The sequence below is a fragment of the Myotis yumanensis genome, unplaced genomic scaffold (genome assembly GCF_028538775.1).
Source record: "Myotis yumanensis isolate MYYU_CA2020_CCGP unplaced genomic scaffold, mMyoYum1.0.hap1 SCAF_8, whole genome shotgun sequence".
Lineage (NCBI taxonomy): Eukaryota > Metazoa > Chordata > Mammalia > Chiroptera > Vespertilionidae > Myotis > Myotis yumanensis.
This window is the reverse complement of record NW_027223759.1, coordinates 19,737,154-19,763,010: the sequence shown is the minus strand read 5'-3', so window position 1 is coordinate 19,763,010 and position 25,857 is coordinate 19,737,154. Positions and strand designations below refer to the sequence as shown.

The 25,857-nt window shown below is 40.3% G+C and overlaps 1 protein-coding gene across 1 annotated transcript; it reads left to right on the top strand.

The window, feature by feature from the left end:
- The first annotated feature begins 2,091 nt into the window (after positions 1-2,091).
- On the top strand, positions 2,092-24,744 carry PECR (peroxisomal trans-2-enoyl-CoA reductase). Its single transcript, XM_070423304.1, has 8 exons — positions 2,092-2,277; positions 7,202-7,335; positions 7,658-7,823; positions 11,069-11,150; positions 11,765-11,861; positions 13,673-13,783; positions 21,004-21,115; positions 24,211-24,744. Exons 1-8 carry the CDS (start codon positions 2,160-2,162, stop codon positions 24,294-24,296), a joined length of 906 nt encoding a protein of 301 aa, XP_070279405.1. The 5' UTR covers positions 2,092-2,159; the 3' UTR covers positions 24,297-24,744.
- The last annotated feature ends 1,113 nt before the right edge of the window (positions 24,745-25,857 follow it).

Below are 25,857 nucleotides of genomic sequence, written 5' to 3'. Positions count from 1 at the left end.
CAAACCCTGGTGAGGTCAGAGGCAGAGGAGACATGCCTCTTTATTTTTAACAAAAGACCTCTCAGAGAGACCCCATCTCTCTTCACCACGGGCTTTCTTTGGACTGTGGAAAATAACTTTCTGACTGCTCATGCTACAACTTCCTTGCTGCTCAGGACTCGCTCCTGTCATCCTCGGCAGTCAACACTGGCTTGAAGCCAGTCCAGCCAGCTTTTCACTGGAGGACCACAGAGCCCCTCTCTCAGTCCACTCTGCCACCACACAGGGGCTGTGGTGCAGCCAGGCGCACACTGACCTGCCCATGCAGAGCTCCATGAAGCCATAGGTGCAACCCAGTCACAAACCACACAAAATTATCATCTATCTATATATATAAAAGGCTAATATGCAAAGTGTCCCCTCGGGAGTTCGACCGGGAGACCAGGAGTTTGATCACTCGCTATGACGCGTGCTGACCATCAGGTGGCAGTACAGAATGAAGGAAGGCCCTGGCCGACAGCCGGAAGGCCCCATCGGCCCTGATTGCCAGCCAGGCATAGGGACCCTACCTGTGCATGAATTTCGTGCACTGGGCCTCTAGTATCTTCATAAAATTATTCTTAAAAGAAACTTCAAGTGTTCCTTGTGAAGAAAGAAAGCCTGGAATTTTCTGGAATAAAAGAAATTCCTCAGAACCAAGTCAATATTTCTCTTCCTGTTAAAAAAATTTCTTTTGTTGTTGGGATTAAAGCACCAGGAATTAATTTTTCTGCAATAAAACTTTGAACTTTACTATATAAATTTAATTCTTTGTTGTGGAGGTAACAGTGTCATTCTTAAAAATTTGGTCAAAACCACATACCTGACTTAATAGTAGATGTGATTCCTAGGTAAACTCTCTAGCAAATGGAAAGAGGAAGAGCTTTCTTCCCTTTGGTAATGAGTGTAGATTGGAATCTGTCAGCAACAAAGATTGAGGGGCAAGTGTGTCTTAAAGGAGGTGGGAGAAGGCAGGGGATGGAGGAAGAGGAAGGAAGATGTCTGATTGCACTCTCAATCATTTCCAGTTTGCTTTGTGAAAAGGTGCTGGGCCCAACCAAGGAATAATGGTATTTGTTTGCTTTTACATGCTTTTAATGCCCAGCAGAGGAAAATACAGCATTCTGATAACAGACTTAGAAATAGCATCCTGCCTGGATTGTTAAGACCACAGCACCTGGCACAACCCCTGGATCTGCCAACTTTCCAGGCAAAGTCTCACTGGGCCAGTCCAGGTGTGATCTCACTCTGGTGGGTTGACTGAACCATGCCAGATGAACAATAAGAAGGAGAATCTGAATAATGAATCCCTAGGACTGGGCACCCAAACACGGATGAGAAATTTCCCCCATCCTCAGCAGGCTCGCTCCCCTGCATAAGGAATGAGCTGGAGGATAGGTTCTCAAACACACACCTGCAGACGCAGACGCGTTCTTGCAGCAAGCATGCACCCTTCAAGGACTCATGGGTTTACGCTGAAATGGATCAGATCTCGAATCTGGTAAAGGTTGCTTCTTCCTTTCATTCCTGAGAGGGAGATGAGGTGGAGATGGGCTCGAGTTAATTTTTAAATCATTTTCTTGCGTCTGCGGATAACTGCACCGGGGCCCTCCTCCCCGCACCGCTACTACCCTCCCCGGGGTCCCTTCCGGAGGATGAAAGGATCTGGAAGCGGATTTCTTCCCCTCAGCTGGGCCAGCCCCTTCTCTTCCCAGCCAGCCGCACACAGCATCTGGGGCCACGCCGCTGCCTCTCTTTGCCCAGATGCCCTGGAGATTTAATTTTAATTAAATCAGAGCTACAGCACTGAGGACTGCATTTTTCAAATACAGCACACTCCCGCCTTTTGTCTGCTTCCCTTCTGCCATCCATCCCCAACACCTCCCATGGCATCGAAATAAAAAACAAACAAACCCAAACGAGATGTCTCACCTACACCTGCCAGGGGCAGAGACGGGCAGAGGACGCGGCGCTCGGGAAGCCGCCGCCTGGGAGCGGTCTTTCCGCAGCTGCGGCAGCGGGCGGGGCGGGGCCCTGGCGGTCACGTGGGCTCTTAGCCCTGCCCACGTCCAAGGTCCAGGGGACTTATTAACCCGAATTGGCTTTCCCTGGAAGCACTCAGACGCTCCGCAGTCAAGGGGATGTGGGCTCAGGGCAAGAGCTGCCTGGCGGCCGGCTTGCTGCAGAATCAAGTGGCTATCGTCACCGGCGGGGGCACGGGCATCGGAAAGGCCATCGCGACCGAGCTGCTGAAGTTGGGTACGTAAGTAGGCCCCGGGGTCGGGACCCGGAGCGAGGGGTCGGGACCCGGAGCACGGGGTCCGTGGAGACGCCGGCTGGCATACCCTGGGGCCGGGGGCCAGGGGCCGGGGAGCGCTAGGCCGGGTTGCGATATTGAAACCGCTCTGGGCCCCAAGGGAATAAGGAGACATGTGGAAACATGCTATGGAATTAGTCATGGAAAACGAATCCTTCTCTATAGACTGCCTCATGAGGGGTTAGGACACAGGAGGACTTCATTTAACTTGAAAAGTTTGCAACATTGAGAGGCTCCCATCAAATGAGCTTTCATAACATTTACTGTAATGAAAGGGGGACTTCGTTGGTTTTTATTTTATTTTATTATTTAATTTTGCTAATCCTCACTCAAGGAAATTTTTCGCCCTTGGAAATGTTAGAAAGAGTGGAAGGGAGAGGGAGAGACAGAGAAACATCGAGGTGAGAGAGACAAATTGAGTGTCTGCCTCCTGCACGAGCTCCAACCACGGCTGGGGATGGAGCCTGCAATGGAGGTAGGTGTCCTTGACTGGGATAGAACCTGGGATCCTTCAGTCCACTTGCAGAATTCACTGAGCCAGACTGGCTAGGGTTGAAGGGAGGACTTTGTCAGCACATGAACAAGGAAGGAAGGGAAGCCATGAAGGAGAAAATTGATAAGTTTATCCACATGAAAAGGTAAATAGTTATTGAAAAACAATGTAAGGAAATATTAAAGGCACATGAAGAAAAATGTTTACAATATACAACAAATGTATGATAGAAAGAGCTCTCACAAATACATAAGGAGAAGATCGAACACACTGCTAGAAAAACTGGCTAATGATATGGACCGGGTGAACCAAATGGAGGCAGGATAGGGGGAAGCCACCACACAGGGGCACAGGGACTGTGGTGCAGCCGGGGGCACACTGACCCGCCCAGGCAGAGCACCATGAAGCCACCGGTGCAACCCAGTCACAAACCACATGAAATTATATCTTCATAAAATTATCCTTAAACTTCAAGTGTTCCTTGTGAAGAAAGAGAGTCTGGAGTTTTCTGGAATAAAAGAAACTCAGAACGGAGTCAGTATTTCCCTGGCCAGTAGAATGGGGAAACTGAGACAGAGAGCTGAACAAACCGGCTGAGCAATTCACAGCCAGATACAGAAAGTCACCTCCTTAGAGATAACATCTAGGCCTCAGTTGTATTGCAGCTCCAGGCCCAGAAAAGCAGCAAAATCAGGTGGGCAATGCCAAGACCAGGAGCAATGACTGAGGACCCCCTGCCCTGGCACTGACCAATCAGTAGAGTCCATGACCCTAAAAGAACACACCTGGAAAACTGATGAATATTCTGCTGAAACCCTCCCCTGAGCCCTCCCCTATGACTCCGGCCAGAAAGAGAGGTAAAAGCCTCAAGACAACCCTCGCTGGTTTGGCTCAGTGGATAGAGCACATGGGCCCTGGTCGGGGTGCATGCAGGAGGCAACCAATTGATGTGTCTCTCTCACATTGATGTTTCTCTATCTGTCTCTTTACCTCCCTCCACTCTCTAAAAATCAATGGACAAATATTCTCAGGTAAGGGTTATTTAAAAAAAAAATGCTCAAGACAAAGGACCCAGGGTAAGCTCTCCCTCAGAGGAGCATGTCCATGCCATTCTCTTCTTCCTCCATTTAAACTCTAAGTGACCCCAGGAGACTTGCAACCAGGGGACAATGGACAGTGGCAACACCTCCCAGGTTAACCCCCCGAACTTGTCTCCAGGGCCCCCTTTTCTCCTACTTGCCAGTGAGCTAAGGCAGCCTAGCCTGGGCTCTCCTGCTGCTGCTTCGATCCTAAGTCCTTCCTTGTTTCACTGTTCCCAGCTTTAATAAACCTACCCTCGTAGTCACTTGGACTCATATTGTGAAATCTTTCCTCCACGAAGTCAAGAACCCACACACTACCAGCCCTGCCCGGGCAGACCCGCTCGGGGACCAGGTCCCCAGTCCAGCCATGAAGAACTTTAAATAGGCAATAAGTACATGAGCAACAATCAACTTTATTGGCAATAAAATGCAAAATAAGATCACATTGCTTTTCTAACAAAACTTTTAAACATTGAAGAAAAGAAAATGATGGAGTGAAAAGGCTGGCAAGAATGTAAATTATTAGAAACTTCCTAAAAGACAATTTGAAAAAAAAGAATCCGGAAGCTTTAACAATATCCATGCTGTATGACCTGGTAACTTCTCTCTTAGGGATTTACCTTAAGAAAATTATCAGAGACAAGCACAGATTTATGTACAAGGAAGTAGTGGTGAGTAGGGAAACATTGGTAACAACCTAAATATTCATTATAAGAGAAATAGATAGATCAAAAGCAATAAAATACTATGTTGCTAGTTAAACATCTTGCTATTGAAGACTTTATGTAGAGAAATGCATACCTTCTAATTGAAAAAAAAATAGCAGTATTCTAAACAAAAGATAACGTATCAATTTATTAATGAAAAATACAGTATATATGCCAAAAAAGACTGGAAGTTTACAGCATTGTTAACAACAACCATTTTTTTTTCTGGAAATAATTTGAATTATGGGGGATGAAACTGTCATTTTTAAAAAAAAATCCTCACCCAAGGATATGCTTATTGATTTGTTCAGAGAGAGAGGAAGAGGGGGAGAGAGAGAGGGAGAGAGAGAGGCAGGCATCGATGTAGAAAACATTAATCAGCTGACTCCCATACACAGCCCAACCAAGGATCGAACCTCGCAACCTAGGTATGTGCCTTGACTGGGAATTGAACTCATAACCTTTTGGTGCACTTGACGATGCTCCAACCAACTGAGTAACCCAGCCAGGACAAACTGTCTTCATTTAAAAATGTTTTATGAACATGTAAACTGTCTTTGCTTACTATTGTGTTTCTAATGCCTGTCACATAGTATAAACTAAAAATGAAACTCAAAAAACAGGAACTGGATTACTATTAAATCAATGAACATATCCTTAGGTGAGGATGAAAAAACAAACACTCACATCTGTAATTCTTCCATATTAAGAAACTAAGCATGTTAAAAAAACAAACAAACAAAAAACAACAACACACAAACGGTAACCCACCCCACCATTCTTTTAACATTGTTTCTTTAAATGATGACTTGTAAATTCACAGGTGGCCGCTGATAAACTGCCTGTTTGCTTAAGGATTCTAGGAACTAACGTCCAAGGAAGCTAAGTCCAGGCTTCCGGCATTTTGGCTCCAGGTTTGCTTACCTTCCAGATCATCACTTGACTGGCTCCAAGATCATTATTGGAGCAGACTGTGCCAACTGGCACATAACACCTTCAAAGAGACCCCACAACCCCTCTGGTCACCTATGTTCTGCCTTCCCCTTCCCTGTCCATAAAAACCTCTGCCTGCACAGAGATGTAAGATTGCCTTTGTGATGAGAGTCCCCCATCTTTTCAAGGTGCCGGCTCTTGAATAAACCTGCTTTCCTTCCATCAGCGCCTGTCTCTAGAGTATTGGCTTTCAAGCAGCAGGCAGCCAAACCTGGGTTCGGTATCAAAACTTGAACTAGTGTGCAAAGGTATTACAAGAAACAAAAAAAAACTGCAATGCTGGGCAAAACACTAGAAATCCAAATTTCCATTAAAGGAATGGTTAAAGAAATTATTGAACACCCATTCTATGGAATATGACATAACTTTGAAAAGAATGAGATACTACCATATATACTAGCCTGGAATGAAAAAAGTACAGAGCAGTAAAAATACTGTGTCCCAGTTTTGAAAGTAACATAATATACACTTGTGTGTGTATGTGGGCATTTGGGTGGACTCATAGAAAATCTCCAAGAAGGAGATTTAGAATAAGAGCAAAATGGGAAAACTAATTTTCTTCTTTTCTATACTTCAATACTACTTGAATTTATTACAGTGTACTTATATTACCTTATAATAAGCTAGAAATGTATTAAATATAATTCTTCTCCAAATCCTACACTAAATAATTTGAATAAACATTCTTTTTGTTTATATGAAGAGCTAGAGAAATCCAGAAAGCTTGATAAACTTATTTAGATATAAGATATAGAACAATGGTTAAAAGAATGGTGGGGTGGGTTACCGTTTGTGTGTAGTGACAAGCTCTATCAGTTAAAGTAAATAGCCTTTTAAAGTTGTGTTTCAGTAGAGCTCTACTTGTATTGCATAACTTTGCTGAAGCATTCAGGGCTCAGATAATAGTCAGTGTTAATTTAGAAAATGTTTGATTTGATAATTCATGTGAAAAATCCTACTTATATTTTCACTGTATGTCTTTTTTTGTTAATCCTCACCCGAGGATATTTTTCCATTGATTTTTAGGGAGAGTGGAAGAAAGAGGGAAAGATAGAAATAGCAATGTAAGAGAAACACATCGATTGGTTGCCTCCTGCACAAGGCCCCTACCAGGTCCTGGGCCAGGGAGGAGCCAACAACCCAGGTACGTACCCTTGACCAGAATTAAACCCAGGACCCTTTGGTATGCAGGCCAACACTCTATCCACTGGGCCAAACCAGCTAGGGCTCACTGTATGTCTTTTTTGAGGCCTTGGACAAAGTCAGGCATTAATCACTTTAGTTCCTGAGTTACTGTTGTTTTGTTGTTGATGTGTGTTGTTGTTTTTTGTTTGTTTGGTTTTTTTTTAACATGCTTAGTTTCTTAATATGGAAGAATTACAGATGTGAGTGTTTGTTTTTTCATCCTCACTTAATCTTCATTGATTTGATAGTAATCTAGTTCCTGTTACTCCATATTGACCAGAAGCAGAAGTCCCAATTCATCGTTTTTTACGGGAACACATGAAATATTTGGTAAACATTATTATTTGTGGGATTTTGCCAACCAATGAAAGCATATTTACTTGTCCTTTGGTTGTTTTTTCCTCAGGTTGTAATGTGGTCATTTCATCCCGTAAGTTTGATGTATTAAAATCTACTGCAGACGAACTGAAGACCACCCTGCCTCTCACCAACCAGTCTCAAGTCACTCCCATAAAATGCAACATCCGCAAGGAAGAGGAGGTACTGCAACTATGTCCATGTCATTTATTCATTTTTAATCTATAGCAGTGGTTCCTGAACTTGACTGTGCTTCAGGTTTTCTTATGTTACCTGCCTCAGATGAGGTTCAGGAAAAGCAGAGCGTATGAAGGAGGTTCTTTGCTAATGATCTATTGAGTAAGTTGCCTCAGGAGAAGGAGAGAGGAAGGGCAGAAAAATTATACATGTAGCTTTATGATCTGTGGACTTTGTGGTGAGAGATTGTAAACTCTCCTGGAGCAAACCATCCATCCAAGTAGCAAATTAGGTCATTAACCTGTTTACTTTTAATGTTTTTCTTTAGGTAAATAATTTGGTCAAATCCACCTTAGATATTTATGGTAAGATCAATTTCTTGGTAAACAACGGAGGAGGCCAGTTCACGTCTCCTGCTGACCACATCAGTGCAAAGGGATGGCACGCGGTGATTGAAACCAACCTGACGGGCACCTTCTATATGTGCAAAGCAGGCAAGTGTGATCACTAACCCCAAAATTCAAGGTGTCTTTGTTTAAATATCATAGAGAATCCTGAAAGAGAAGCTGTTAGGGGCTCAGAAAGCTCCAGTTATCAACATTTACTGCCCTGATTTGCTCACAGGATTGTAAATTGCTACATTTCTGGCTAGTAATTTGGCAGTATTTATAAAATATGGATATCTTTTGATCTTTCTTATAATTTTATTTTTAGGAATTTACCATGAGAAAATTATTAAGGATATATACAAAGAGATAACTCAAAGTTGTTTATAAAATTAAAGAAAACTCTCATACTTACTTTGTTTTTAAGAAATAAATCTGTTATAAGGACCTGTTAATTCAGTAAGGTCCTTGGGGAGAATACCAGACAGAGTCCACATTCTTTAGACTAACAATTAATTAGCATAGCATTGTCTTTGGATTACAGGTTATGTTTCAATCATTAAAATGTCCATACTACCCAAGCAATCTGTAGATTTAATGTAATTTCTATCCAAATACCAATGGAATATTTCACAGAACTATAATCTAAAATTTATATGAACCCACAAAAGATCCCTAAATGGACACAGTGATCTTGAGAAAAAGAGAGCAAAGTTGGAGGTTTTACACTGCCTGATATCAAACTATACTATAGTCTATAGTAATCAAAACAGCATGGTACTAGTATAAAAAGAGACACATAGATCAATGGAACAGAATAGAGAGACCATAAATAAACCCATACCTATATGGACAGTTAGTATATGACAAAGGAGGCAGGAACATACAATGGGGTAAAGATAGTCTATACAATAAATTATGTCGGGAAAATTGGACAGATACAAGCAAAAAAATGAAACTAGATCACCTTTTTACACCATATACAAGATAAACTCTTAAGTGGATTAAAGACTTGTATGTATGGCTCAAAACCATAAAACTCGTAGAATTAAACATAGGCAGAAAAATCTCTGACATTTCTCTTAGCCATATTTTTTTCTGATATATCCTCTTGGGTAAGGGAAACAAAGAAAAAATAAACAAGGTATATATGGAAATGCAAAGGACCCAGAATAACCGAAACAATTTTACAAAAGAAGAAATTTGGAGGACTTATATTTCTTGATTTCAAAACAACATGGTACTGGCATAAGGGTAGATGTATAGATAAGTGGAAAAGTATTGAGAGTCCAGAAATAAAACTTTATATTTGTGGTCAATTGATTTTTGTTAAAGGTGCCAACAATTCTATGGGGAAATGATAGTCTTTTCAACAAATGGTACTGGGACAGTTGGATCTCCACATACAAAAAGACCCTTACCTCATACTATAAATAAAAGTTAATAGTCCAAAATGGATCATGGAAAAAGTAAAATTATGAAACTTTTAGAAGTAAACAAAGTAGAACATCTTTCTGACCTTAGGTTAGGCAAAGAGTCCTAGGAACCACCACCAAAATACCCATATATCCATAAAATATAAAATTGATAAACTAGACTCGAAATTAAAAGTGTTGATGCTTCAAAAGACACCATTAAGAATGTGATAAGAGCCCTGACTGGTTTGGCTCAGTGGATAGAGCGTCGGCCTGTGGACTGAAAGGTCCCAGGTTCAATTCCAGTCAAGGGCATGTACCTTGGTTGCGGGCACATCCCCAGTAGGGGGTGTGCAGGAGCAGCTGATCGATGTTTCTCTCTCATCGATGTTTCTAACTCTCTATTTCTCTCCCTTCCTCTCTGTAAAAAATCAATTAAAAAAAAAGAATGTGAAAAGATAAGCCAAAGACTGGGAGAAAATTTTCCAAATCACATATCTGATAAAAAAATTGTATCCAGAATATATGAAGAACTTTTATAATTCAATAATAAGAAAGCACCCCAATTAAAAAGTGGAAAAAAAGATTGGAGTAGATATTTCACCAAAAATATATGAAAAGCTAATAAGCACATTAGAAGATGCTCAACACCATTGGTTACTAAGGACATGGAAATCAAAACCTCAGTGAGATACCACCTCATTTCCATTAGAAAGGCTGTAATCAACAAGTCAGACAATAATAGTGTGGAGGAACTGGAGTCCTCATGCATTTCTGGTAGGAATATAAAATAGTGGAGACACTGAAAAAGTTTGGCAGTTCCCTAAAAAGCTAAACGTAGAGTTACCATATGAATGCGATTTTACCCTTAACCTGAGAGGAACAAAAGCATGTGTCTACATAAAGACATGTTCATAATCACCCCAAAGTGGAAACAATTCAAATGTTCATTAACTGGTGAATGGACAAATAAAATATGGCATATCCATACAATGGAATACTATTCAACAAAAATAACAGGAACTATTGATATGTGTTACAACATGGATGAACCTCACAAACATTATTCTAAGAAGCCAGACGTAAGAGACCACATATTGTGTGATTCCATTGATGTGAAATATTCAGAAGAGTCAAATCTACAGAAACAGAAAATGAATGAGTATTTGCCTGGGGATGGATTTGGCTGCAAATGGGCACAGAGGAACTTTTTGTTTTGGAGTGATGGAAATGTTCTAAAACTGTACTGTGTTGGTAGTTGCACAACTCTGCATATATTTTTTTAAGCATTTATTGATTTTTAGAGAGAGAGGAAGGGAGAGGGAGAGAGAAAGAGGAACATCAATGTAAGAGTGGGACATTGATGGGCTGCCTCCTGCACACTCCCTACCAAGGATTGAGCCCGCAACCTGGGCATGTGCCTTGACCACTGTGGAACCAGCAACCGTTTGGTGCACAGGACAACACTCCAACCAACTGAGCCACACTGGCCAGGGCAACTCTGTATATTTTTTAAAAATTATTAAATTGTACCCATAAAGTAGATGAATTTTATGATGTGTAAATTGTACCTCAGCCAGGCTTAAAAAAAAACAGAAATATTGCCCTCGCTGGCTTGGCTCAGTGGATAGAGCGTCGGCCTGCGGACTGAGGGGTTCCGGGTTCGATTCCGGCCGAGGGCACATGCCTGGGTTTCGGGCTCGTTCCCAAGTGGGGGATGTGCAGGAGGCAGCCAATCAATGATTCTCTCTCATCATTGATGTTTCTATCTCTCCTCCCTTCCTCTCTGAAATCAATAAAGAAATATATTTAAAAAAAATAAAAAAGAAATATAAATATGAATTTAAAACATACCACAAAAGCAGCATGCTGGAACAGGGAACCAGAGAAGGGTCAGCACACTGTTTAATATGACTGTCATCTGTCTGTTTCCTTCAGTTTACAGCTCTTGGATGAGAGAGCATGGAGGATCCATTGTCAATATCACTATGCTTACTAAAAATGGATTTCCGGGATTTGCGTAAGCATTTATATATATTTTTTCCTATGTGTCAAAGGTTCAGAAATAGCCAAAGTAAAACAAACAAAAAAGCCAGTAGGAGATGTGCAGGAGGCAGCTAATCGATGTTTCTCTCTCATCGATGTTTCTAGCTCTCTATCAATAAAATATATTAAAAAAAATAAAATATATTTTAAAAAATATCAATAAAATATATTTAAAAAACACACACACACACAAAAAAACAAAAAAATTACTGAAATCGTAATCATTAAAAAATTTACTGTGCACACACCAAAAAGACTTGTAACAACCACACTTGTAACCCTCAAATTACCAATTTGTATTTCTCCATAATAAAAAAGTTTTCAATATTCCTCTTAAGTCCGTGTGAATTGGGGGGATCGTATGTGGGCCTACACAATGAAATTTGTTTGCCAATCAGACAGCTGTGGTTTGGCTCTAATATGGGAGGACCCAATTCTTTCCCATTGTTCAGACAGACTCAAACACAGTTTCATGACAAGAATGTTCTTGTGGGGTTCTGACAGGCCGTTGACACACCTGTCAGTTCAGTTAATGAGAGAAATATTCAACAAAAGCTAATTGTAGTGTTTATATTTTGTCTTTTAAAGGCATAGTGCAGCTGCCAGAGATGGTGTTTACAGCCTCACCAGAACCTTGGCTTTGGAATGGGCCAGCAGTGGAATAAGGATCAACTGTGTTGCCCCTGTAGGTAAATGTTCTATATGAACTAATTGTGCTCTTCTGATTCCATTTATGTTGTTAATAGAGGTATTTGTCACTGTATGTGTACCAGAAAAGATTGGCTTTTGAAAATGGATGTGTATATTCTTTGATTTACCAGTATTCTTTGATTAGATTGTTAAGGTTAAATTAAGCCAATGATTCTCAATCCTGACTGTATATTAGAATGTTTAAAAAATAGTGGAATTATCTGTGGAATGTTTAAGAAATAGTGATATATAAGCTTGGCTCCAAACTGTGGAATCCAAGCATCAGTATTTTTAAGAAACCTCCCAAGAAACTCAAATATACTGTGAAGGTTGAAAAATCGCTACTTTAAAGAATGAATTTTTCTGGATTGTTTTGTTATTTCTTGGGTTATTATTAATCTTTTATTAAGAGAGAGTGAGAAACTTAAAGTCAAAGTTTTAGGAAGAAACTCCCAGTTAAAGATCAACTAGAAGTAAAGAGAAAATTTCTCTGAAACTAATGTAAGTGATGGGGGGAAAAATCACAATATGTTTAACTTCAAAAACTATCATTTTTGTGTGAAGTAAGATATAGCTTAAGCTTCCTTGAGTATTTCACGTTTAATGTACTGACACACTCATCCTGTAAAACTCAGCTCAAATGCACTTCTCTGTGATGTTTCCTGGTCATTGATGAAATATAGGAATCATTCCTCAATCTGAAACTCTGTAATATCTGTGGTTATTATCTATAACTCTATCTTTAAACTACCTATAGATATTGTTATCCATGCTGCTCAGTGGGACTTAAGCATGAACTGACTTGTTGACGTTAGTAGAAAATCTCCTATTTAACAAATTGCAGGCTCCTCGCCAGAAACTTTATTTCCCTTTAGTCCTTCATAGCTGACCTTATCTTACTCAAATTACATGCAAATATTTATAAAATAAATTAAATATTAGTTCCATTCTTAATGCAGCTACCTTGCATTACTGGCCTCCAAAAGTGCATTTCTTGAAAACCTTTAGGGGTTGTTAGTATTATAAGCACCTTATTGAAGTCAAGTTTTTCCTCTTGAGACATTTTTAGGTTTAAGGTCTAAAACTTAATACTTCTAGAAGATGTCATCCTCTTTAAACAAAAGGTTGCAAATTGTTTAATAGGAAACCAGTATATCATCCCACTACCATGCAATTTCCTCATCTTTTACACCTCCTGTTTCCTCTCCTCCTTATAATCTCTGTTGTAGTTTTGAGTCAGTAACAGCAAATAGATTTATCCTGCATTATACAGGTTTTGAGTACTTTTCTTGGCTTTATAAATCCATGAAAGCTATATAGAAGAATTCTTAAACAATTACATTTTTTGTTTATTTATATTAGATTCACATGCTTTATTTGTGATTTTACTTTAGGTGAAAAACCATGATAATATTGCATTTTCTAAGTCTCGCGTAACCATAGCCCAGTCTTGTACTGTAAAACAGAGAAGCCCAGTGGAAGATAAAATAGACTCCCCTGTCTCATTGTTTGTCCCAGTTAAGAGCCCACTAATCTGCTCATATAATTATGCTTTCAGAAACCAAGTCTTTTATGAAAAACATCCAGGGCTTAACTGGTTATTAAGGAAGGGGAGGTCACAAAATGAGCATTCAGATAATTCATTCGTAGTAGTCAACCACTATTACATTTTCTCAATATTAGCAATGTTACTTTTTCTATTACACGTAAGGCACTTAATTTTTGGTATTGGTTGATAGACTGTCTTTACAATTAAAATTTAATCTTATGTACTTTATTTTGTTCTTATTTTATATCTAAACACAGGGAATCATTTATTCCCAGACTGCTTTTGACAACTATGGTGATTTGGCAAAAGGCTTATTTGGCAGGTCCTATCAGAGAATTCCAGCTAAAAGACTTGGAGTTCCTGAGGAGGTAAGCTAGATTTCTAACACTGATTAGAATGACTTTATTTCATACTTTGGAACTTAGTAACATTTTGGTGTTTTTTTAACGTAGTGTGGTTGGCTGATAGAGATGATAGCTCCCACTGCCACCAAACCATTTCCCTGGACTTTCTGGATCTGGGGGAATATCCTGGTTGTGCTTTTGTAACCGGACAACCAAGGGGTCCAGGCTACCTGTCACTACTTGAGCCAATTAAACAGAGACAGGGTTGAGTCAGATAAGAGCTCCAATAATGCTGGCTGTATGGGAGTGCGGCAGGTCATCCACAAAAATCTGCTCTGACCCCCCTCACCAGTTGGCTGGTTATGTACACACTAGGGCAGTGGTTGGCAAACTGCGGCTTGCAAGCCACATGTGGCTCTTTGGCCCCTTGAGTGTGGCTCTTCCACAAAATACCGACTTCTGTGCATGGGCCACGAAGTTTCAATCGCACTGTACGTGCGCGCCCGCATGTGGTGTTTTGTGGAAGAGCCACACTCAAGGAGCCGAAGAGCCGCATGTGGCTCGCGAGCCGTAGTTTGCTGACCAGGGCACTAAGGAGAAGATAGCTATGTGTAGCTGCAAGCTACAAGTGTAACGTGGAAAGGGGAGGGTAGAATCTGCAGTCCGGCCTTCAGGAGCTCAAAGACCGATAACAAGGTGGCTAATCTTCTATGATGTTACAAACAGCTCAGCCTGTTCCTGGGACCTGAGAATGGTCAGCGTTCCTGAGAAAAACTCCCAGAGAGGGTCAGGGTCCAGGCACAGCAACCAACAAAGCGTGTCCTGTCCTTGGTCTGTTCTCAAAATGTATTTCTTTTCTGAGTAATGGACCCATTGAGGCATCTTATCTTTTTACAGCCTTGTTTCATCCTCCAGTTTCCCAGGATCTGTAAGAAAACTACTTATCTATAGTTAATGAGGTGAATAATTATTAGACAACTGTCGCTCTATTCTTATTACATGCCCTTCCCCACTATCACTTTGAATGCTCACAACATTCTTTTTTTTTAAACTTATATTTTTATTGATTTCAGAGAGGAAGGGAGAGGGAGAGAGAGATAGAAACATCAATGATGAGAGAAAATCACTAATGGGCTGCCTCCTGCACACCCCACACTAGGGATCGAGCTTACAACCTGGGCATGTGCCCTCGAACAGAATCAAACCTGGGACCTTTCAATCCACAGGCCGATGCTCTATCCACTGAGCCAAGTCGGCTAGGGTGCTCACAGCAGTCTTTATTCAGGAGCAAATGCAGTGTGAATTAAGAAGAGCGTGTTTCATTGCACTTTTCCAGCTACGTTATTTTATCACGTGACAGGACCCTAAGCAAGTCAGACTATTATGACTATATGACATTCCATACGCAACTTTTGTAAGGTGGTCAGGTTTAAGTATGAAAAGATTAATAGCTTTTATAAATGTTAGCTATATCAGTCTTAAAATGTAATGAAAAAAAAGTTATCGTTTCCATAATAATAATAAAAATTAGAATACCTGGAGTCAACTTCGCTCTGAACAAAAAACATTTTATTACTAAAGACCAGAATGGAGACATGTCATTTTCCTCAATGGAGAGAATCAATGTTATTGAAATCAAGTTTTTCTAAATTAATGTATAAATTCAATATATTTTTGAAATTTAACACACTGATTCTGAAGTTTGTTTAGAAAAATATTTATGCAAAAAAAGCCAAAAATGTGTTGAAAAAGAATAATGGGAGGATTTGATCTTCTTGACATCAAAACATACTCTAATGCAATACTTATTTACAACATCTGGTGCTGGTACTGTAATAGATTAAAATTAGTGGAATATAATGGACTCTTGTATCAGTACCATGTATCTATGGGAGTTTTTAGGATAAAAGCAGCTTTTCAGATTTATGGGGAAAAAATAGATCATTCAGCAAAAGTTTTGCAGCAATGCGCTATTCATTTAGAAAAAAATTAGACCACCTCTCTCACACCATATATATGCAAAATAATTTTTCGATATATTGAGGTGCTAAATATAAAAGGAAAATCATAACGTTCTTAAAGAAAATGTGTTTTAATTCTTAGGACTACCTTTCATTATCAGTTTGATGTATATATTTCCAGAAATTTACTGTGCACACACAAAAATATCCGCATTTATAGACTTTTTTTTTTTTTTAAACAAAAAGGGATCCTACTCTGTTATTTTCTTCAATTTGCTTTCAGTCCGCAGGTCGACACTCAGCCACTGAGTCACGCTGACTGGGCAGCAGTACTATTTTTAATGAAAAATAGCTACATATTCAAAAACAAAAGAAAATATACAAATATCTTTAATGTATGGCTTACTAGAATACAGCTGGACTTTCATATCTGTCTCTGCATCCAATCTGTTGCAATACATTGTTTTGGTTAAAGCATATGGAGATAATCTGGCTTCTTACACATGGGCAGTGGAAACAGAGGCACATTTATTAATATTAGCATTTTCAGATAATTGTGAATATTCTTTATTCAAAAAGTGGAAGTTTTTATTTTATTATTTTTTTAATTAAAAAATGTTTTTATTGCATTCGGAGAGGAAGGGAGAGGAGAAATAGAAGCAGTGATTGACCACCTCCTGAACTCCCCCTACTGGAGATCAAGCCCACAACCTATGTATGTGCCCTGACTGGGAATCACACGATGACCTTCTGGTTCATGGGTCGATGCTCAACCACTGAGCCATACCGGCCTGGCAAAAAGTGGCAGTTTTTAAAGGTTAGTTGCAGTGTGGAACCTGGAACCATGTCAGTGAACTTTTTGTGCTCTGTTACATTAAAATCTATTGATCTTTCTTGCAGTTAGGCTGGGTCTCTGACCCATAGATGACTTTGTAACATCAGGCATTGATCTTTTGGAAAATCTTGGTTCCCTGAGTTATGCATATTTTCTGAATGTTGACACACAATTCTAAGTGTTGACGTACAATAACAAAATTCTAATTTTCACCTGAAAGCTCAAATCTTACCATGGATAACAGATACTGTCAGTCATTTCCCTTTAAAGTGACAGTCTCACTGTGTTCATTTTTGAAAAATGTCTGCCCAGTATCCAAGAACAGTGACTGCACTTTGCTCTTTCAAATAAAAAAGGTGTTTCTTGGAAAATGTGACTCCTTCAGCTTGCAACTCAACTGCACATTCTTTTCCTTGAGGCAACCATTATACTCCTATGTGCAGCAGAGCTTAATGTGTAATTCCTCTTTCATCATGCAGGATATCAAAAAGGTATAGGCTCAGAGGTCGAGATTAATAATTTTTCCTGCTTCACCAAGGACATTCTAATGTGAAACAGGCTGCCCCCACCCCCAAAAAGTACTTGCCAGTGAAGGATATAATGACTACTGGTATAAGGATCACTAGGTCAGTTTTGTGTTCCTGCCATGACTCATGCTGAGGCTCCAGCAGTCTTTCCCACCATTGCTTTGGCACCGTTAGCACAAATGTCAACAAAGTGAAAAATGCAAATAAGGACTTAGTATTATTTTGAAAGTAGTTTTGACCTTGCCAATCCCCTTAGGTACACCCAGGGTTTTGCTGATCATGCTTTAACTAACAATGTACCAGGTGCAACCGGTTAATAATGCAGATTTCTTTCACTAGATGGAGTTACACATATGTTGATATATATGTGATTTGATATGTATGCTATTTTGTTGTATTGACAACAAGCTTTAAAACTTCATATGTCAAATTTTCTGAAGGTGTTAACATCATAGATATTTTTATGCTTAAAAATGTCAAATTTTGTGCCAAGAAAAGAGCATTTGCAGGAAGTTTTAATTCATTATTTTGAAGAAAAGTGCCGCTGAAAGTTATCGTATACTTTGGGAAGCTTATGGTGAACATGCTCCATCTCAAGATACTTGTGAACGCTGGTTTAAATGCTTTAAAAGTGATGATTTCTATGTGAAAAACAAAGAATGTCCAAGTTAATTTGAACCATGCTTTGATCATAAAACGACCAGAATGGGCCAGAAGATACAGCAAAATAATTTTGCTTCATGATAACGCACCATCACACACTTCTAAACCAGTTAAAGACACGTTAAAAGATCTTGCCTGGGAAGTATTAACCCACCCGCTGTATTCACTGGACCTTGCTCTTTCAGATTATCACTTGTTCCGATCGATGGCACATGCACTTTCTGAGCAGCACTTCAAAACATACGAAGAAGTGGAAAATTGGGTCTCTGAATGGTTTACCTCAAAACAAGAAAAGTTCTATTGAGATAGTATCCACATATTACCTGAAAGATGGGGGAAATGTGTAGCTAGCGATGGACATTACTTTGACTAAAGCACTTTTGATGTTTCTCTTGAAATTGTCAGGTTTTTTTTTATTACAAAATCTGCATTATTAACCGGTACACCTGATAGATCAGGCATGTTGAACTCGTGGCCTGCGGGCCACATGCCTCATTTATTTGTCCCCTGTTAGCCTTTGAGTTTGACATGCTCAATGTAGATGTTACCTTCAAAAGGTTTGGTTGTGAAGGGAAGCAGAGATGATGGTAGCTATTGTGAGATGCTTCAGAATAAGGTGAGACTTTTGGTTTCTGCTTGATTGTGTCCTAGCATCCCTAGCTCATGTTTCCAAGATATTCTGTTTGCTCCAGTTAATCATCAATGTTCCATTTTGGGCGGAATTTTCACACAAGGCCATTGGCCCAACTGCTTAACACTGAGTTGCCTTCCTTTAATTGACGGTCCCTGGGGTAGTCAGGGGGTCAGAATGTAGCTATAGTTTCAAAAGGAACTGCCTTGACCTCTCCTGGTGTCTGTCAATTTCTCTCAGAAAGGGAATGCAGCACATGGCAGACCTTGAATTGACTTGTGAGATCCTGCACATTCATTTTTACAAATTAAGCAACTAAGGGCCAATGGGGTTCAGTTATCAACTTAAGGCCATGTGGAGGTCATGGTACTGACATTCTAACCCAAGCTTATTTAAAGCTTTCCTGATGTGGTCTTTGATAAACAGAGCTGAACGTAAACAGGTAACTGAGCCAAAAGAGGTGTTGGCCACATAAAGTTCATGCAAGTTGCTAGTCTCTATTAGTGTTTATTGATTGATAAAACTATGGCGAATGGCTTAGTACTTCAAGTCCATCCATCAAAAGAGCCCAAATTGAGCCCTGTGTTTACTTTGACCATTAAAATGAAAGTTAAGAAGACATCATCTGAAGATATAACAATAATGCCTAGTTAATTTGGTAATTATCAGAATTTCATAAGTTCAATATAGCTCCATGTTGAGCTCCAGGTAAAAAGTAAAGCAGGAATCATGAATTGTTACATGTCCTTTACCTAGCAGATAGCTTCCATTCAATTCAGTATTATTTAATGGTGGGCAAAGACTAGATTAGGAGCTAGATAATGCAACATACCCTCCTTTCAGGGGAAGAGAGGCATAAAGATTTCTTCATTCTGTATATATTTATTAAGTGCTTATTTTATGCAAAACACTGTCAAAGGTCATAGTTATATGTGTGAGAGGGTTGTTCTTTGGCTGGATTTAGAAAGGAGCTTATTGAAGAGAGTCTTCCTAACTGGCTGACTTTTAGAATCGAGGAGCTTTCATTGGTTGGTTGACTAACAAAACATGTTCCCAAGGCAAGTTGTCATTGGTTGATTAAACAGGTTAAACCGAGTCTGGTGGTTAACGTTACCATGGCTCAGATCTCTCTACCCTCTCCCAATAATGTGGGAACTTATAAATTATTGATTCTAAAATAAATATAGCTCTGCTAGTGTGCTTCAGTTGTTGAGCATCGATCCAGGAACCAACAGGTCACAGTTTGATTCCTGGTCAGGGCACATGCCTGGTTTGCAGGCTCGATCCCCAGTAGGGGGTATGCAGGAAGCAGCTGAACAATGAGACTCATCAATGTTCTTTCTCATCAATGTTTCTAGCTCTCTATCCCTTTCTCTTCCTCTGTCTCTCTCTCAAAAATATCAATAAAATAAATATAAAAACAGAAATAACAATAGTCACATATGTAATCTTAAGCTTCCTAGTAGCCACATTAAAAAAAGGTAAAAAGAAGTGAACTTAGATTTGACAATATATTTTATTTAACCCAATATATTTAAAACATCATCATTTCAACATATAGTTAATATAAAAGTGATTAATGAGTGCTAGGGTCCAGCCCCAGCGGGCCAGGGAACCTGATAAAATGGTAGATTCTGGGGCTCCAACCCCAGAGCTTACATTTCAGAAGCTCTCACGTGGGGTCTAGGTTCCGCAGTTTCAGTAAGTATCGCTAAGTATTCCAGTGCAAGTGCTGAGGGTCACCCTTTGAGGAACTCGGCCTGTGCCAACAGCCTCCCATGAGAGTTCCTTTACATCTAGTGGAGTGATTTCTTTCTTTCTCTCTGGTTTTTGGAATAGATGTTGCTGAACTCAACAGTGATCTAGCTGAATTTTTAGAGCATGCTCAGGGATTCTGAAGTCCCTCTTGCAGAAAGCTCCTGTAGTCTGAGTTGCTGGGCTTTTGGCCTACAGGCCCATAGACTAAACCAGCTGTGGGCAAACTACGGCCTGTGGGCCGGATCCGGCCCGTTTGAAATGAGTAAAACTAAAAAAAAAAAAAAGACCGTACCCTTTTATGTAATGATGTTTACTTTGAATTTATATTAGTTCACACAAACACTCCATCCATGCTTTTGTTCCGGCCCTCCGGTCCAGTTTAAGAACCCATTGTGGCCCTCGAGTCAAAAAGTTTGTCCACCCCTGGACTAAACCGACAGGCACGCCATCTCATTTTCCACGGGCACATTGACCATTTCAGGGACACAGATGTAACAGGCACGTGGCTGCGATGAGAAGTATGGTTGTGGTGGGCAACGAAAGGTGTAGAAGGAGCTGAGTTGTTTGAAATGGAAAAGAGCCCACATTGAGCCTGTGTTTACTTTGACTTCTTCACGTTGTGTAGCTTATTGGATGCCATCAAAGGCTCTGTCCTGTCTGGCTGTCTTCACCATAATCTCTTACCTGCTTTTCATGATGCTCAAATAAAAAGAGGCCGCTGTCTATGTACTGCCAGCTTATGGTGCACATATACCTTGGAATTCATGTGGCAGTCGTCTGCTCTGAGATGTGTTTACTCAGGATTGGGAAGCAGGCAAAGAGGAGATTCGTCAGCTTTTCTGTGAGCATGTGTATGTTTCCATTTCCAGATTTCCCCCTTGGTATGCTTTCTGCTATCTCCAGCAGCTTCCTTCATCACCGGACAGTTGGTGGATGTAGATGGGGGCCAGTCTCTGTATAATCACATGTTTGATGTACCAGGTGAGCAGTCAAGCAATGAGTGTTCATGTTTTCAAAATGTCTTAAGTAGTTACTCAGGAGATGAGAGTTTTCTCTTCAGCACATCAAAATGTGCAATTTGTTTATATTCATGATATGATTTTTAAAGGAAATATTCCTCATCACAAAAATATCTATATGTATTTATTTATAGAACTTAGCTTTATATATATTTTAAAAGGTGTTTGTTTTTTTTTTTAGTGTGTGTGTAAGTTGGTAGTATTTGAACCTTGAAAAATATTCTCAGTATGAGTATATATGTTTAAGAAAGACATAGAAAAAAGGCAAGAAGTTGCCATATTATTTTTTTAAGATCGAATTCCTCTTAATTCCTCCAGTAAGTGTCTTGTATATCTGAGCAGAAGAATCAGACATATTAGGTGGAGAGGGGTTATGGTGTTTTACACTAACTATCTTTGAGATATATATTAAATGAAACCATATGAATTTACTGTATTTGTTTTTGATGTATAAAACAGTAGTTTTGTAAGGCTTAACCAAATGTAGATATTACACACAAATGTGTGTGTGTGTGTGTGTGTGTGTGTGTGTGTCTCTCATGACTAGACCAGAGAACTTTGGGATTGAAAATGTCCTAAAAAAATCAGTCCAATATCCTAATTTTGCAAATGATAAAACAAATTTATAGAAATTAAAAGGCATATTCAAGCTAATCACTCCCAAAATATAGAAAAAGATATAAAATTCAAATGTATTCAAACTGTTGCTCAAGATAGTTGACTAAGTGGCTACTAGCAAACTAAAATGTGGTTGATGTAATGCATTTGTCTTTGAGTTTCATATCAGGGACCCAGGTTCAACCTACTTTTTTATGTGCTAACAGTCTGATCAAGGGTAAAGACCTTTGCATTGGTAAATGATTAGTATGGAACTGTAATATTACTTATTATTTTCCCTTCCCAGATATATTTCTTTACAAATAGCATCAATGGAAATGGACTTTGGTTTTAAGGGTCTCAGTTAGGAACACAGAACGGCCTACAAGGTTATGTGGTATTGTTTTCTGATAGTATTTAACGTAGCAAGAGTGGAAGAGAATCTTTCCACTTCCCTCACCAGAGTTGAGTCAGTAGTATTTGTTAAGGTGAGTTGCACTGTTTTTCCTTTATAAAGGGAAAGAACTCCAGGTGGCTGCTTCTCCAGGCCTCCAGTGTCATGATTTTCTTTTGTAATTCTAACACTTTTTTATCATTACAAAAATATTTTTTAGGGTTTTAGTATTTTTTATTGATTTCAGGGAGGAAGGAAGAGGGAGAGAGACACAGAAACATCAATGATGGGAGAGAATCACTGATCAGCTGTATCCTGCATGCCCCCTATGGGGATTGAGCCTGAAACCCCGGGCATGTGCCCTGACTGGGAATCGAACTGTGACCTCCTGGCTCATAGGTCCACACTCAAACACTGAGCCACACGGGTTGAGCTATTCTTTTAAGGAAAGCAGTCACATCTATTTTTAAAGAGTATACTCCCCCAAAATTATGAGTAGGAATACTTAGCCTCTCCTTGTAGTGTTTTCTTTAAGGTTGCCAGCCCTGGTAAGAATGTCTGTGATGGAAACCTGGCTATACCCTTATTAGCTGTATGACCTTGGAAAAATTAATTTCTGTAAGCCTCCACTTTCATTTCCATCAGGTGGGTTCACTTATAGTATTAATTCTGTAAGCTGTTGGGAGGATCAAGTTAGATAATGTATATTTAAAGCCCTGGGTCAGATACATGCTTTCAGATGCAACTCAAGCTGGCTTGAGCCATAAAAGAATTTGTTGCCTTGAATAACTGAGAAGCAGGTGAGACTTGACTCAGCAGCTCAGTGATCTCACCAAGCGCATTTTTTTCCCCCTTACTTATGTTTTTGTTTCTATGATGTTGGCTTTAAGACTAACTCTCCTGGTTGCAGGATGGCTGCCTGCTGCTCTTATAGCTTCATGCTTCTTTTTTTTCCTTTTTAAAAAAAATACATTTTATTGATTTTTTTACAAAAAGGAAGGGAGAGGGATAGAGAGTTAGAAACATCGATGAGAGAGAAACATCGATCAGCTGCCTCCTGCACACCCCCTCATGGGGATGTGCCCTCAACCAAGGTGCATGCCCTTGACCAGAATCGAACCTGGGACCCTTTAGGCCGATGTTCTATCCACTGAGCCAAACCGGTTACGGCCATGCTTCTTTTTTCACATTCATCTGAACCAGAGGTCCTCAAACTTTTTAAACAGGGGACCAGTTCACTGTCCCTCAGACATTCCACACATGCGCACTGCGGGCCCTGGATGAGTCGGCTGCTAAGCAGGACAGGCAGCGGCGGCAAAAACACCCAGCGGGCCGGATAAATGTTTTCGGCGGGCCGCATGTGGACCGCAGGCCGTAGTTTGAGGACGCCTGATCTGGACAGAGAGAGAGTGGGGAGGGGAATGACTTTCTTTCAACATTTCTAACAAAATTCTGAGATCTACTCTGCTTTGGACCAGTTTATGCAAATGACCATCCCCAATGAATAACGACGGTCAAGGGAATGGAGTGCATTGGTTGACTTAGATCAGTCAGTCATCAGTCAGTGGTCTAAGTGTGGTCACTTCCGCAGAACCTGATGGAATTGTAAGTGTAAACAGGCTATTGGAAAGAGGAGATGAGGGACTGGATGCTGGGGAGGCAACTAGATGTGCCTGGTACAAAGTAAGCATGTTGTTTTAAAATCATCTTTATTAAGGAAGTAATATTTATTGAATGTCTACAGTATGCCAAGTGCTGTACATAGGGTGTCACATTTAATTCTCACAACTTGAAAAGATAGATGTGGTTATCCCCTTTAATAGATGAGAAAACCGAGGCTCCGAAAGAGTAATTTTTCCCAATTCTGAAAAGCTAGTAAGTGGTAGAGCTGGGACTCAAACCCAGGATTTTCTCAAAACCTGTGCTACTTGTCCTAATAATTTCTTTTTTCTTTCTGAGAAAAGGGGTGAACCAGGGAAAATAACAAGAGGGTTTGTTGGAAACTGGGAGGACTAATAAGGTTAATAGATTTGCAAGTGACATGAGGTTTTCCACTTACTTAACAGATCATGACAACTGGCCGGAGGGAACAGGGGACCTTTCTGTTGTCAAAAGGATGAAAGAGTCTTTAAAGCTTAAAGCCAATCTCTAAACTAAAGAAAGAAGGAGGTGTCTTTTGTCCCCAAATGCCTTAACATCTTAAGAATGCATTTTTGTACTTTATAGGAGCATGTAATTTGTATAGAAAAATCACTTTGGTTTTTTTTTTTTTTAATGTTTTCAATTTTGTCTATGCCAAACTATTCCTGAAACAAATGCATTTTTAAGTCCCAACTAATACCATTTAACCTGTAGTGTTTTTTTCTTAAAATTAAGAATGGAAATCAACATACTTTATGATTGTACTTTGAATTCTAAGAAAGGTATTTGAAGAGTGGAATACTTTCTAATTAATAACAGAGATATCATGATCTGCTAAAAGGTTTAATTGTAATAAATCCAAATTGTGGCACCATTGTGACTCCAACAACTGGAGTTATATAGTGACTCGTTTTACCTGGTAAACACTTTTGAACCAATAAAGCTTTATGGTAACTATCGATGTGTGGTTTGTTTTCATGAAGTCGAATTTCTATAAACCTTCTTAACGCAAAAGATTGGCTAGTGGGAAGTGAAGAGGACTTTAAAGAACATGGAAATAGCAGTTACCAGGAACAGCTACTAATCTATTGGGACTGAGTTGAAGAACCCTACTCCCCACTCCCCACCTCCCAGCTGACATCCAAACGTTGTTGGGAGGGCCCGGGCTGGCCCACCTGATGGCTGGGCAGTCACTGTGGTGTTCTGCTGGTGGAACTTCCTAGAAATCTGCCCTCTGGAACTTGCCCGAGATAATCCACCAGGGGAAACTTCATGAGAGGTGTCTCATCAGAGGCTCTGCTACACAACTACCTGAGGGAGGTGCCAGGGATGCTGCTGCTGCTGGCTGCCCTGCACCACCACCAAGGCCTGCAGACTGGAGTCTGGAGAGGAGAGCCTTGACCTCCTACAGTGTCTCTCCATCGCCCTCTCCTGACAAAGCTGTGTCAGCTGGCAAAGGAAAAACTAAAGGGCCCAGATCCATTGTGACACAGCTGAGAAGCAGTGAACCTATAAACCGCCCAATTGGGGCCTTGGCGTCAAGCAGCCTGTCACTTTCCTTAAGGAACAGTGCCACATCGGGGCTCAGCGTTGGTCTCTACGTGGACAAGGTGCACATTTAGAGGCAGCTCCAACTGCCTAGGCTTTGCTTAAGCGGGAGCCCATGATGTTGGGCCTGTTTGCAGTTTTCCTTCACCCTTGTGCCCATAGGCCAGTTCTGTGGTAGCAGCCGATGGGGGCTGGGGAGCACCAACTGACTGAGTCATCTGGTCTCCTTGGTGTTCTGTGCCTCTTCTGGGGGCAGGCATGTGTGAGACAAAAAGAGCACTTTGTGCCCACTCCTCAGTGTTTTGTCCACATGCTTCTGGCCCAGGCCTCCTGTTTCCAGCTTTTCTGTCCTTTTCCTTTTAGGTGCCTGGCTAAACCACAGGGCTGTGGGCCATCTGTATATATTCTCACTTAGGGCTGTTTTTCTTTCCAGCGTGAATGCAGGTTGCACTGCCTACAGATTGCTTATTGGACAGATTTTCCCTCCACTGCCTCACAGGGCTTCCCCTGATTACGGCTGTAAT

What these genes read in the sequence shown, in the direction of transcription:
- PECR (XM_070423304.1), top strand. Translation starts at nt 2,160, where the DNA reads ATGTGGGCTCAGGGCAAGAGCTGCCTGGCGGCCGGCTTGCTGCAGAAT. An exon ending in CTTCTATATGTGCAAAGCAG is followed by an intron (nt 7,824 to 11,068) that starts GCAAGTGTGATC and finishes TGTTTCCTTCAG; the next exon opens with TTTACAGCTCTTGGATGAGA. An exon ending in GGATCAACTGTGTTGCCCCT is followed by an intron (nt 11,862 to 13,672) that starts GTAGGTAAATGT and finishes ATCTAAACACAG; the next exon opens with GGAATCATTTATTCCCAGAC.